Source organism: Fonticula alba (assembly GCF_000388065.1).
Source record: "Fonticula alba strain ATCC 38817 unplaced genomic scaffold supercont2.1, whole genome shotgun sequence".
Taxonomy (NCBI): Eukaryota; order Rotosphaerida; family Fonticulaceae; genus Fonticula; species Fonticula alba.
Window position 1 is genome coordinate 4,248,211 of NW_009242971.1, and position 10,856 is coordinate 4,259,066.

A 10,856-nucleotide genomic window follows, 5' to 3' on the forward strand; every position below is an offset into this window, starting at 1 on the left:
AGGCCGCTGTTGTTATTGCTCCCCGTGTGCTGAGTGGGGGGGGGGGGCGAAGCACATCGTGTGACTGGCAGCTGCCCGGGCGACCTGTCCATCCGAGATCGCGCCACAACGGTCGGGCCCATTTCCGCGCCGCTGTCGAGGGGCAGGCTGTTTTTGTGGGGACCCCCCGCCGGGGCAGCAGCGCCCCCGCAAGCCGGCGGCATGCCTTATCTCTCTGCCCGGATCCCCCCCCCCCCCCCGCCCCTCCCCCGTGTCCACCGTATCCTCTCCTCTCCGGCCCTCTGGTCCCACGCTCGACCCTCTGTCTCCTCCCACCATGGCGTCGACCACGCTGCGCCTGCCCGGCCTTGGGTGGGCTCTCCTGTCGCTGCTGCTCGCGGCCCTCTTCAGCTCCTGCTGCCTGGCATCCGCCTCGCCGGTGATGAACGGCCCACCGACCACCTGGCTGTCGGCCCCGGTGCCCGCCGAGGACACGGCCCAGCTGCGCGTGTTTTTGCCGAGCCCCGAGGCGCGCGACCAGTTCCTCTGGCGCCTGGCTGGCGCCGGGGTCTCGGCCGATCTGACCACCCTGGGGTTCTGCTCGTCCCGCTGCGTGGACCTCCTTGTGCCGGAAGTCGACCGCCAGGCTGTTGAGGCTGCCCTGCCGGCGGATGCGGTCCTGCGTACGGCCGAGCGCAACCTCGGGGGCCGTCTGCGCGCGGAGCGCGACCGCCTGGCCGGCGATGCCCACCGGACTGACTTCTCCGGTGTCACTCGGGCCAGTGACTTTTTCGAGGACTTCCGCACTTACGCCCAGATTGAGGCATTCATGGACTCGCTGCTGGCCGCCTACCCGGAGGCCCTGTCGGGCTTCGTGTCCGGGCGCACTTTCGAGGGTGCGCGCTCGGCTGCCGCTGCCGCTGCTGCTGCTGCCGCCATCACCACCTCCTCCCGCCCCCTTACGCTCCTTCGTCGGGCTTGGCTCGCGCACTTCCACACGTCCATCTTTCGCTGACTCCTCTTGCTCCCTTCCCTCTTCTCTCCCTCTGCTTGGGCTGCTTTCCCAGGCCGGCCAATCCGCTCGATGGTCCTCTCAGTCGGCGGCAACAGCACTGTCGTCGACGCCGGGCGCCGGTCCATCCACCTGCAGGCTGGTCAGCATGCTCGGGAGTGGCTTTCTCCCCCGACCCTGCTGTACATCCTGTCCGGCTTCCTCGAGGAGACCAGTGGCTCGGCCAACCTTCCCCTCCGCGATGTATGTGCACTTTGTGTGCTTTTCCCCTTCTCTCCCCGGCCCAGCTCTCTTGGGCCTCCCCCATGGCGTGATCTCTGACCCCCTGTGCTTCCGCCGCCCTCCCCCCCCCCTCCTCCCTTTTGTGCCCGGTCCCTGCCGTAGCTTCTTTCCCAGTTCGACATCTACATCACCCCGGTGGTCAACGTCGATGGGTACCTGCACACCTGGAAGGGCGATCGCCTGTGGCGCAAGAACCGCCGTGTCAACAGCGGCTCCAACTTCCTTGGCGTTGATCTCAACCGGAACTGGGGGCCGAATTCCACCTGGTGCACTGAGGGGTCCAGCACCTTCCCCGGCTCGGATGTCTATTGCGGCACCGAGGCCTTCAGTGAGCCGGAGACTCAGGCCATGAGCCAGCTTTTGGACTCCCTGCCGAATGTCGCCGTGCGCCTGCTCCCCCCTATATCTGCCTTCTCGCCCCCCCCCCCCCCCCCCTCGCCTTTGTGTGCTCTTACACTGCCCGATGCACTCGATACTGACGTCGACATTCCCCCTCCCCCTCCACCGCTGCTGCTGTTGCTGCTGCCGCTGCCGCCGCCGCCGCCGCTGCTCTCCCACACAGCTGGCCATTGACTACCACACCTACGGTCCCATGATCCTGTACCCGCTGCAGCACACCTACGACCCGGCTGAGGGTGATGATGCTGCGCACTTCGACCATCTTGCCACGGTCATGGCCGACGCCATCCGTGCCGTTCACGGCCAGGAGTATGAGCCCATGCCCGGGTCCCAGCTGTATCCCCACTCGGGCGGCCTCATCGACTATGCTTACTACACTCGTCGAATTCCGGCTTTCACCGTGGAGCTCCGGTGCGCACTGCCATCATCCTCCGCCAGTGGGCTTTGCTTTGCCCCATGCGCTAGATCGCCCCCGCCCCACCTCTCTAACTCCTGTTGTTCTTGCCATTGCGCCAGTGGTGACGGCTTCATCGTCCCCCCCTCCAACATTCTGGAGTCCGGCGAGGAGAACTATCGCGGCCTGATCGACATCCTGCCCCTCTTGTAGGAGAGCACCGCGCTTCCCCTGTGGATGCCTGCTTCCCTGACATTTCTGTCGATGCCGCAGTTATAATGCACATATGCAGGGAAAGAAAGAGAAAGAGGGGGAGGGGGGAAGGGACGGGGAGAGTAAATCTATGGGTGTGTATTGAAGGGGGGTATTTGGGGGGGGGGAGAGAGAGAGAGAGAGAGAGATAGAGAGGGAGGGAAGGAAAGATGGGGGAAATGCCTGGGGAGGAAGGTGACAACCGTCGAACCAACCGGACCGCCACGCAGGAGTGGATCCTCCCCCATTCGCCGGAGCCCGGGAGGAGTGACAAACGCCCGCTGTGTCGGCCCTCATCGCCCGGCCCCCAAACGCGTCGGGGGAAGACAGCCATGCCGCGCTGCCCATGGGGGGAGGGAGAGACACACGAATGTCACTTCTTCCCATGGAAGCGCGGCTGGTCGAAGAGAAGCTTCCGGCGCGGGAGGCCAAACTGACCAGGGCCGGCCACGGTCGGGGGCGCATCAGCCGGGGCGGCGGCGGCCGCCGGATCAGCCGGCTCGAATTCCACGATCTCCACCGGGCCCTGGGGGTCCTGCATGCTGTGGAGGTGAGCATCGGCCGCTGCCGGGCCCCGCGACGCCTCCATGTGCTGCAGGACCTTGAAGAGCCCAGTACCAATGGGCATGGGAATACCCATGATAATGCACTCGGACACACCCTCAATGGCATCACGCTTGGCGAAGTAGGAAGCATCGAACAGATGGTCGGTGGTCCGCTCGAAGGAGGCCAACATCAGGACACTGTCCTTCATCTTGGCAATGCCGAAGCGCGTGATGCCCAGCACCTCGCCCTTGCAGGTCATCAGGTCGGCCAGCAACATGACATGGCGCATGTCAATGCTCATGCCGTGGCTGCTCATGGTATACTGAATCTCATTGATGATGGTGGTCCGGGCCGCCTCAATGCCCAGGACCTGGGCCACCTCCATGATGTGGTTGGAAGTGGTCTGGGTGCCATCCACACCCTCGGTGGCCATCACATGGCGCAGGCCGTAGCCCTCCACCAGGAGGTTGTAGCTGGTGTCGGCCCCGCCGCCCAGGGTGTTGACCACGGCACGGTTGACCGTCGGCACGCCCTTGACAATGACATTCGGCAGCATGGCCTTCAGATGCTGCAGCATGAAGTACATGGTGAACTTCGGGTCCTCCGGCGGGTACACGCGGATGCGGTTGCTGGCCGACACCCGGACATGGCGGTCCTTGAGCTTGAGCTTCGGCGCGGCGATGATGGCTGCCCGGATTTGCTCCATGTCCACCTCCAGCTGCAGGGCCTGGATGGCATCCAGGTCAAACTTGATGGACAGGTAGCACTCCTGCGCGCTGAAGGTTTCCTGGATGTACTCGGCGATGTTGCTGAGCAGGGTCTTCTCGATGCGGCCCTTGACAATGCGTGCCGATTGGACGCTGCGATTGGCAATCAGGGTCGTGGTGATGATCGGCGTGGAGATCAGCTTGCTGGCATTGATGATTTCCTTGATGCGCGGCACACCGAGGGTCACGTTCATGGAGGCCACACCGGCAAAGTGGAAAGTCTTCAGGGTCATCTGCGTGCCGGGCTCACCGATGGACTGGGCGCCCAGGGCACCGACCGCGGTGCCCGGCTCGATGATGGCCTTCAGATACTTGTGCAGGATGGTCTCAAAGAAGAGGTCCATCTGGGCCGGGGTCACGCGCAGCAGCAAATCCACGAAGCTGCGCGCGGTCAGGCCCATTTCCGCCTGGTGGATCGCCTCCACTCGAGCCGCCGTGTAGGGAACCCCCTGGGCGTCCAGCAGCTCCGGCAGCGGGAAGGCCCGGGCATCCGACGACACCGGCCCGAAGGTGGCCCGCTTGACCGAGGGAGGAATGGCCTCGGCCGGGGGCGGCTCCGCCACCGGCCCCGGGGTGACGGTGTGCGCATCGAGGCCGGCCCGCTGACGCAGCCCAGCCAGCTCGGCCGCCAGCTGGTAGACAAACTCCCGGAGTTCCCCGATGAAGAGCGACGTGCATCGGTGCGCCACGGCCGGGATGCTTACCTGCCGGTCGACCAGCTGCATCAGCTGCACCGGCAGCAGGCCGCGGTGCTCCGGCGCCAGGGGGTTCTCCGCCTCCGAGGGGAGCCGGTGCCACTGGCAGTGCGTGAACACTCGGGACAGGCTGACCGGCCGGTCGTCGGCCTCCATGGCCGCCGGGTCCAGACCATCGGCACCATACTTGAACTGCACCACCTGGCCGCTGGAGTTGCGCACCGAGTAGTCATACTGCACGGACAGGTCCTCCAGCGCCTTCATCAGGCGCCGCTGCATGTAACCGGTCTCGGCGGTCTTGACGGCGGTATCGACCAGACCCTCACGACCACCCATGGTGTGGAAGAAGAACTCCGTCGGTGTCAGGCCACTGTAGAAACTGTTCTTGACGAACCCCTTGGCCGCCGGGGTCTTGGCTGTGGAGAAGGCACCCAAGCCGAAGGGAAGGAGGGAGAGGCAGAGGGAGACGGGAGACGGGGAGGAGCCGACCGATGGAGGACGGGGAAGAGGGGGGTTAGAAAGAAAAAAAAAAAGACCAGCAGTACGGAACAGAGCGAGTGCAGGCCCCCGCCCTCCAACCCTGACGATCTAGAGCACGATCAGCACGCACAGTTGACCTCGAAGTGCGGCAGGGTGCGATTGACAAAGCCGTCGGCGATGCGCGCGCCGGATACGACCTGCTGCCCGACACAGGCAATCATCTGCGAAATGTTGATCTTGGAACCCTTGGACCCGGAGATGGCCATGACCATGGGGCTGTTGTAGCGGTCCAGCTCATTGAGACAGATCTGGCCGGCGTCATCACGGATCTTCGACAGCTCGCCAGTCATCTTGGCCTCGAGGGTTTGCTCGGCCGTGCAACCGGGGGCCAGCTGCAGGGTGTTGTTCTGGAACTCCTTGATATACTCGGCGCACTTGCCGTAGCCAGCCATGACCAGCTGGTCCTTCATCTGGACCAGTCGCGCGCCAGGGCGCACATCATCAATGCCGATGGAGAACCCATGGTTGCCGAGCCAGCGCGCACACATCTTGGCCACACGCGACATGGCCGCAATGGCCTCATCCACGCCGTAGTCCCGCATGATGATGTAGAAAATGGTGTTCTTCGAGCCGGAGCCGACGAGAGACTTGTCCAGGGTACCGCACATGACGGTGCTGTCACGGATGACAACATCTTCATGCAGGATGGGGGGGGGGCGAGCGAGAGGGAGAGAGAGAGAGGGCGAAGGGAAGAAGAGGAGGAAGGCGATGGTGTGAGTGTGGTAACGGGGAGGGGAGGCCAGTGGCGGACGGGTGGATGGCCAACGAGACGGCAGGGCCAGAGAGCGGGAAAGCACGTACAGCCGTCGCTCGGGCACATGTCCTCGCCCTTGGAGTAAGAGCGGTTCTTTGTCTCGAGGTTGATGCGAACCTGCGAGCGGGTGTTCGGCCGGATGATGATGTTGAAGAGCTGCTTGCCGGTCCAGAACTCGACAGGCTGGGTATGGAGGCGAAGAGAAGGCCGAAATGACCGAGAAAGGAGCGGGGAAAGGAAGATGGCATTAGTGAAATTGTCCGGCGGCGGGCGGGCCTGCAGAGAATAGCCCCATCACACACACACACACACACACACACGCACCTTGACAATGGCCGGCGGCGGCAGGTCCACATGCATACGCGCATCCGACATGTACGAGCAAATCAGCGACATCTGTGCCCGGTCATAGAAGATGTCCTTCCGAGTGAGCAGATAACAAGCGGTGATGAAATCCTGCGTGGCGGCGATCACGGGCTCGCCGTTACGCGGAGTGATCAGATTATCCTTCACGCCCATCAGAACCAACGCCTCGGCACGGGCCTCCTCCGTTTGCGGGACGTGAAGATTCATCTCATCGCCATCGAAGTCGGCGTTGTACGGCGTGCAGGCGCATTCATTCAGCCGGAAGGTGCGCCACGGCCGAACCTTCACATAGTGGCACATGATGGACAGCTTGTGGAGCGAAGGCTGGCGGTTGAAGAGAACCACATCGCCATCATCAATGTGGCGCTCGACAATGTCGCCGATGTTCAGCTGGGCGGCGGTGCGCTCGCGGTCGCGCACATACTTGAGGTGGCTGCATCGGAAGGTGGAGGGGGGAGGGGGGAGGGGGGGAGCCGGCCGGGGCGCCCATGGGAGTCAGAGGAGGGGGAGGGGGGGAAGGGCGGAAATTTCCGCTCCTACAGGAGAGCCAGCATGTGACAAGGAAGAAGCCTGGACGTACAGCTTTCGCCCATCCGGCGTGGCCAGGTAATTGGCGCCGGGGTGGACATCCGGGCCGTTGATGATCAGCTGGCGCATCTTCTTGATGTTGTGCCGGGTCACACGCTCGGGATAGGTGAGGACCTTGGCCACGAGCTCCGGCACGGCCACCTCATTGATGGCCAGATCCGGGTCCGGGGAAATGACCGTACGACCGGAGAAGTCGACACGCTTGCCGGACAGATTGCCACGGAAGCGACCGGTCTTGCCCTTGAGCCGCTGGCAGAAGCCGCGGGTGGGCTTGGTTTGCATCTGTGTGGGGGGCGGTTTGTGGCGGGAGGCGTTTTGGTGGCCGACAAGCCGGGGGGGGGGGGGGGGTACAAGACGGCCAGTATGGTCACAGGGGGGATGGCAAGCCGGATAAAGTGCACACGAGGTGGCACCGTCAGTATGAGCCGGAACAAGAGAGAGGGAGAGAGAAACGAAGAACCAGAAACCGGAGAGGCGACAGATGCGAGGCGGGAAGGGGATGCCGGCTGGCGATAGGGTTGCCGAGAGAAGAGAGAGGAGGGAGGAGGGGGACACGATCGTACCTGCTGCGGGAGCTGCACGCCGGGCAGCTCACTGTTGATGTACATGGCACAGTAGATCTGCAGCATGTCCCAGTTTTCGATGAGCACCTGCGGCTGAGCACCCTTCTCGATGGACTGGCGGATGACATTGTTGACATGGATGATCTCCATCAGCTTGATGGTCAGGTCATCCTCATTGGAGCCAGCCGCCGCGTCCATGGCCACAGACGGACGGATGCACACCGGCGGAACGGGGATGTGCGTCCAAATGAGCTGCTCGGGGCGACCCTCCACCGGACACATGCCCAGCAACTCCACATCGGCATCGGAGATGTTTTGGAAGATGGACAGCACACGCATCGGGTTGAGGTCCTCATTGGCCCGGGACAAATGGGTCTTGACATCGGGGTTGGCCTCGATGGCCGCCTCAAACTGCTTCTCGCGATCGACCTTGAGCTGCTGGTCACGCTCGGAGGGGCGCCCACGAGCGCTGGACCGACAGACCCCGGCATTTCACACGGTCAGGGGCAGAACATGAGAGAGGACAAGGGCAAGAAAGCAAGCGGTCGAAGGGGAGAGAGAGAGAGAGAGAGGGACGGGGGAGGAGCGCCCGGTCACTGCGCACCGCTCATGATACAGCTTCAGCGCGCCGGTCTTCTTGATGGTCCCGTTGGCCGAGCCACAATGCGGGCAATGAGCGGCCTTCTTGCACTTTTCATGGATGCGCTTGACCAGGCCTCGGCGCTGGAGGCCGTCCAGCCGGGGATTGCGGATGCGGAAAAGGTAGTTCTGCGCCTCGGCCTCATCAACCAGAATACGACTGCATGTCTTGCACACGCTTTGCAGGATGGTGATGATCCCCTTGAAAAAGCCGATGTGGAAGACCGGCAGCTCCAGGCGGATATGGGCAAAGTGACCGGAGCACTCGGCCAACTTGTGCCCACACGTCTCGCAGGTGGACATCTTGTCCGAGGTACCAAGGCGCCGGTCGAGGCAGCCATTGGGCGTGGGGTTCCGGTCGGGGATGGTATAGAGTTCGCGATTGACCACCTCAAACTCGGCCACCTGGTAGATGTCCTGAGGGGACATGATGCCAAAGTGGAGGGCCTTGCTGCTCGAGAGCGAGCGCACAGACAAGGCAGGGAGGTGTCCCGGGGGGAGGGGGGGGGGGGAAAGAGAGAGGGGAGGGAGATGAGGGAAGGGACGAGGGGGGTGCCGATAAGTGTCAGGGAATGCATGTGCCAGAAGCGGGGACAGGGGGCGGGGGGGCGAGAACAAAAGGGGCGGCGCAGGCCACAGAGGGGAGACGAACATCTTCTTCGGCGCCTCACTCGGGCGGATGAGCTCCTTCGTGGCCATGGCTACAGCGGGGACTTTCTCTGGCTCTCAGTGAGCTGAGAGGCGCGTCAGGGGGTCGTGCCTCACACTGATGGCAGAGGCACAATGTGCGAAAAGAAGGAGGGTCAATGCCTGAGTGAAAAGGCAGGGAGGGGGGGCAGCCTGGCGCGCGGGAGCCGTCCACACAAGGGGGGACGGGGGGCAGATAAGCAACAGCAACGCACAGCGCCGATTGGCGGGGAGGGGGGAGAAGGACACGATGCGAGAACGGGGCCGCGGGGAGGGAAGGGAGGGGCGATCGGCGTCGGCCGGTGAGACTTAGGGGGGGGAGGGGGGCGGGAGAGACCTACCCTCCGGAGGAGTGCTGTCCGGTGAGCCAGCGAGATGGGGAGAAGGAGAAAGACGGGGGAGGGAGAGAGGAGGCGCAAAAGAGGGCCCCGGGGGGATGGTAGGGGAGGTAGGAAGGGAACGAAGCGTGCTAAAGCCCGGCCGAGGAGACGAGGCGGAGATGCTCGGCCAAAAAGGTCCCGGGTGCAGGGGGGGGGGGGGGGGGCTGCTGACTGGCCCCCGGCGCCGGAACGCCTCGTGGTCGAAAAAGACCACAACACACGGCCCGGCCCAGGGTCCCCCGGAGGAGAAGAGAAGGAGAGTCCGTCGCCCGGTCGCCCTCACGGCGGGAGCGCTGCTCCCAAGAGGGCTGGCGCAGCATCAGGCCCGGCCCCCCGAACATGCTTACACCACCCACCCTCCCGTGCACCGGCCCGAGTGTGGGACAGAGCCCGGGCAAGTGCGCGTGGCAGGTATTAAGAAAAATCCCCCAGCATGGGACGGCGGTCTGGGCGATCCCCCCCCGTCCCCCGCCCCCCGCCCCCCGCCCCCTGGAACGGGTGGCCCAGGTCCATGTGCCACCCCCATCCGCCTTTTGCCCACCCACCGTCGCCCCGACGCTCGGCGCCCGAGGCGGTCCCATCCACGCTCTCTCTTTCCCGCACCACCCCACGCAAGGGTCCATTCGCGTCCGATAGACCCGAGAGGCGCCCGGGGCCGCAACACCCCATGCCGGGGCGGCGGCGGGAAAAGGAGCCCCGAAAAAAAAAAAAAAAAAAAGACGCCAGACAAGAGCGGCGAGGGCGTCGTGCTTGGAATTCGGATCCATAGAGTTAAGTATTGGCTCCCGCCCCGGTCCTTGTGATCAGTCGGTATCAGAACCGGAGGAGAGATCGAAGTGCCCGAACAGAGGGGCCCCCGGCGCCTCGGCCGCCGCCGGGCCCGGCGAAACCAATGCCGCCTCGGAACCCCGGGTCCATGTGGGCTGGGCGGCCTGACCGCGCCGGTTGGCTCGCTTGCGATCTGGCGGTGACCCGGGGCCCGGGGAGGGAGATCGCCGCCGGACATGCCCGGACGCCGGGACCCGGCATGTCGAGCACACCACCGCCGTCTCGCCATCGATCGAAGTCTCCTCACGCCAGTCGTGGCGATGCTCCAGGGGATCGCTCAGCAGATCGGCCGGAGGCGCCGACTCGGTGCCCGAAAGATCCACTTGGCACACGGGCAAGGGAGAGTCAGCACATGCATGGCGGCACAGCAAGCGGCTGCAGCCGCGGCGCGGAGTGGACCACACTGGCGCACCATCCTGTGTGAAGTGCAGGCGCTGGGGCAGCCGGCCGCGCGATTGTCGGAGGAGAGTGCGCCGCCGCTCGCGCTCCTCAAATGCCTGCATCAGACTCTCCTCGGTGCCGCCGTGCTTCCGGAGGGCCTGAATGTGCAGGTGCTTGGCCAGAAACAGCTGCACCGGGGCCCAGCTGGGGTGCCGGCTGTTGGCGCGCATCATGAACGGAAGCTCCGAGAGGTCCTCGTCGGCGAGGAGATATTCCTGCTCGGCGCACAGGTGGGTGAATATTCCACGTGTCACACACGAGCGTGCCTCGCTGTGCAGAGGCCGAGGGAGGTGCAGGGCGAGGGAGAGGGAGAGGGAGAGAGAGAGAGAGAGGGTGGGGGGGGGGGGGGAAATAGGTCTCCAGACCGAGTGCATACCTCTTTGGCGGCGGTCTTCGAATGCAAGGAGTACAGCTCGGGCCGGGCACGAACACAGCCAGTGCAGACGATCAGCTCGAACCACCGGCTGAGGATGTCGCTCACCCGGGGACTGGAACAGTGAGCACAACGGGCGCCCACGCGTCGGACTTGCGGGGTCTTTTCTCGGACCGGCACCACATTCCCGTCGATGTCCACCGACAAGCCGAGAGCGCTCTCGACCTGGTCCATGACGTCAAAATCGTCGGGCACCTCCTCCGGGGGGCTGGCGCGGGATCAGGCCCGGCAGGTGAGGAGACGGCATCCGGCGCGGCAGGGAGGCGGCGACAACGTACCTCGGTTCGTTTTCCGGTTCGGCGGCCATGCTG

At 64.5% G+C, this 10,856-nt stretch overlaps 3 protein-coding genes across 3 annotated transcripts; 1 reads left to right on the forward strand and 2 right to left on the reverse strand.

The window, feature by feature from the left end:
- Positions 1 to 229: 229 nt before the first annotated feature.
- Positions 230 to 2,356, forward strand: H696_00907 (hypothetical protein). The gene is made up of 5 exons (XM_009494794.1): positions 230 to 875; positions 1,047 to 1,234; positions 1,376 to 1,657; positions 1,836 to 2,083; positions 2,189 to 2,356. Exons 1-5 carry the CDS (start codon positions 317 to 319, stop codon positions 2,277 to 2,279), a joined length of 1,368 nt encoding a protein of 455 aa, XP_009493069.1. The 5' UTR covers positions 230 to 316; the 3' UTR covers positions 2,280 to 2,356.
- A 97-nt stretch (positions 2,357 to 2,453) lies between these two features.
- Positions 2,454 to 8,768, reverse strand: H696_00908 (DNA-directed RNA polymerase III subunit RPC1). The gene is made up of 9 exons (XM_009494795.1): positions 8,679 to 8,768; positions 8,429 to 8,542; positions 7,742 to 8,227; positions 7,138 to 7,606; positions 6,567 to 6,856; positions 5,945 to 6,419; positions 5,668 to 5,803; positions 4,937 to 5,500; positions 2,454 to 4,742 (listed from the first exon to the last, which is right to left on the reverse strand). Exons 2-9 carry the CDS (start codon positions 8,473 to 8,475, stop codon positions 2,692 to 2,694), a joined length of 4,518 nt encoding a protein of 1,505 aa, XP_009493070.1. The 5' UTR covers positions 8,476 to 8,542; positions 8,679 to 8,768; the 3' UTR covers positions 2,454 to 2,691.
- Positions 8,769 to 9,581: 813 nt separating this feature from the next.
- H696_00909 (hypothetical protein) lies at positions 9,582 to 10,856 on the reverse strand. Its single transcript, XM_009494796.1, has 3 exons — positions 10,489 to 10,856; positions 10,084 to 10,327; positions 9,582 to 9,993 (listed from the first exon to the last, which is right to left on the reverse strand). The coding sequence occupies exons 1-3, from the start codon at positions 10,717 to 10,719 to the stop codon at positions 9,647 to 9,649; spliced, it is 822 nt and encodes a 273-aa protein (XP_009493071.1). The 5' UTR covers positions 10,720 to 10,856; the 3' UTR covers positions 9,582 to 9,646.

Coding starts and splice junctions, on each gene's coding strand:
- H696_00907 (XM_009494794.1), top strand. CDS start 317: ATGGCGTCGACCACGCTGCGCCTGCCCGGCCTTGGGTGGGCTCTCCTG. Junction 1,658..1,835: donor ACTCCCTGCCGAATGTCGCC/GTGCGCCTGCTC, acceptor TCTCCCACACAG/CTGGCCATTGACTACCACAC. Junction 2,084..2,188: donor GCTTTCACCGTGGAGCTCCG/GTGCGCACTGCC, acceptor CCATTGCGCCAG/TGGTGACGGCTTCATCGTCC.
- H696_00908 (XM_009494795.1), bottom strand. CDS start 8,475: ATGGCCACGAAGGAGCTCATCCGCCCGAGTGAGGCGCCGAAGAAGAT. Junction 6,420..6,566: donor ACGCCGGATGGGCGAAAGCT/GTACGTCCAGGC, acceptor CTTCCGATGCAG/CCACCTCAAGTATGTGCGCG. Junction 4,743..4,936: donor GCCGCACTTCGAGGTCAACT/GTGCGTGCTGAT, acceptor CCTTCTCCACAG/CCAAGACCCCGGCGGCCAAG.
- H696_00909 (XM_009494796.1), bottom strand. CDS start 10,719: ATGGACCAGGTCGAGAGCGCTCTCGGCTTGTCGGTGGACATCGACGGG. Junction 10,328..10,488: donor CGAAGACCGCCGCCAAAGAG/GTATGCACTCGG, acceptor TGCGCCGAGCAG/GAATATCTCCTCGCCGACGA. Junction 9,994..10,083: donor CCTGCACTTCACACAGGATG/GTGCGCCAGTGT, acceptor CCGTGTGCCAAG/TGGATCTTTCGGGCACCGAG.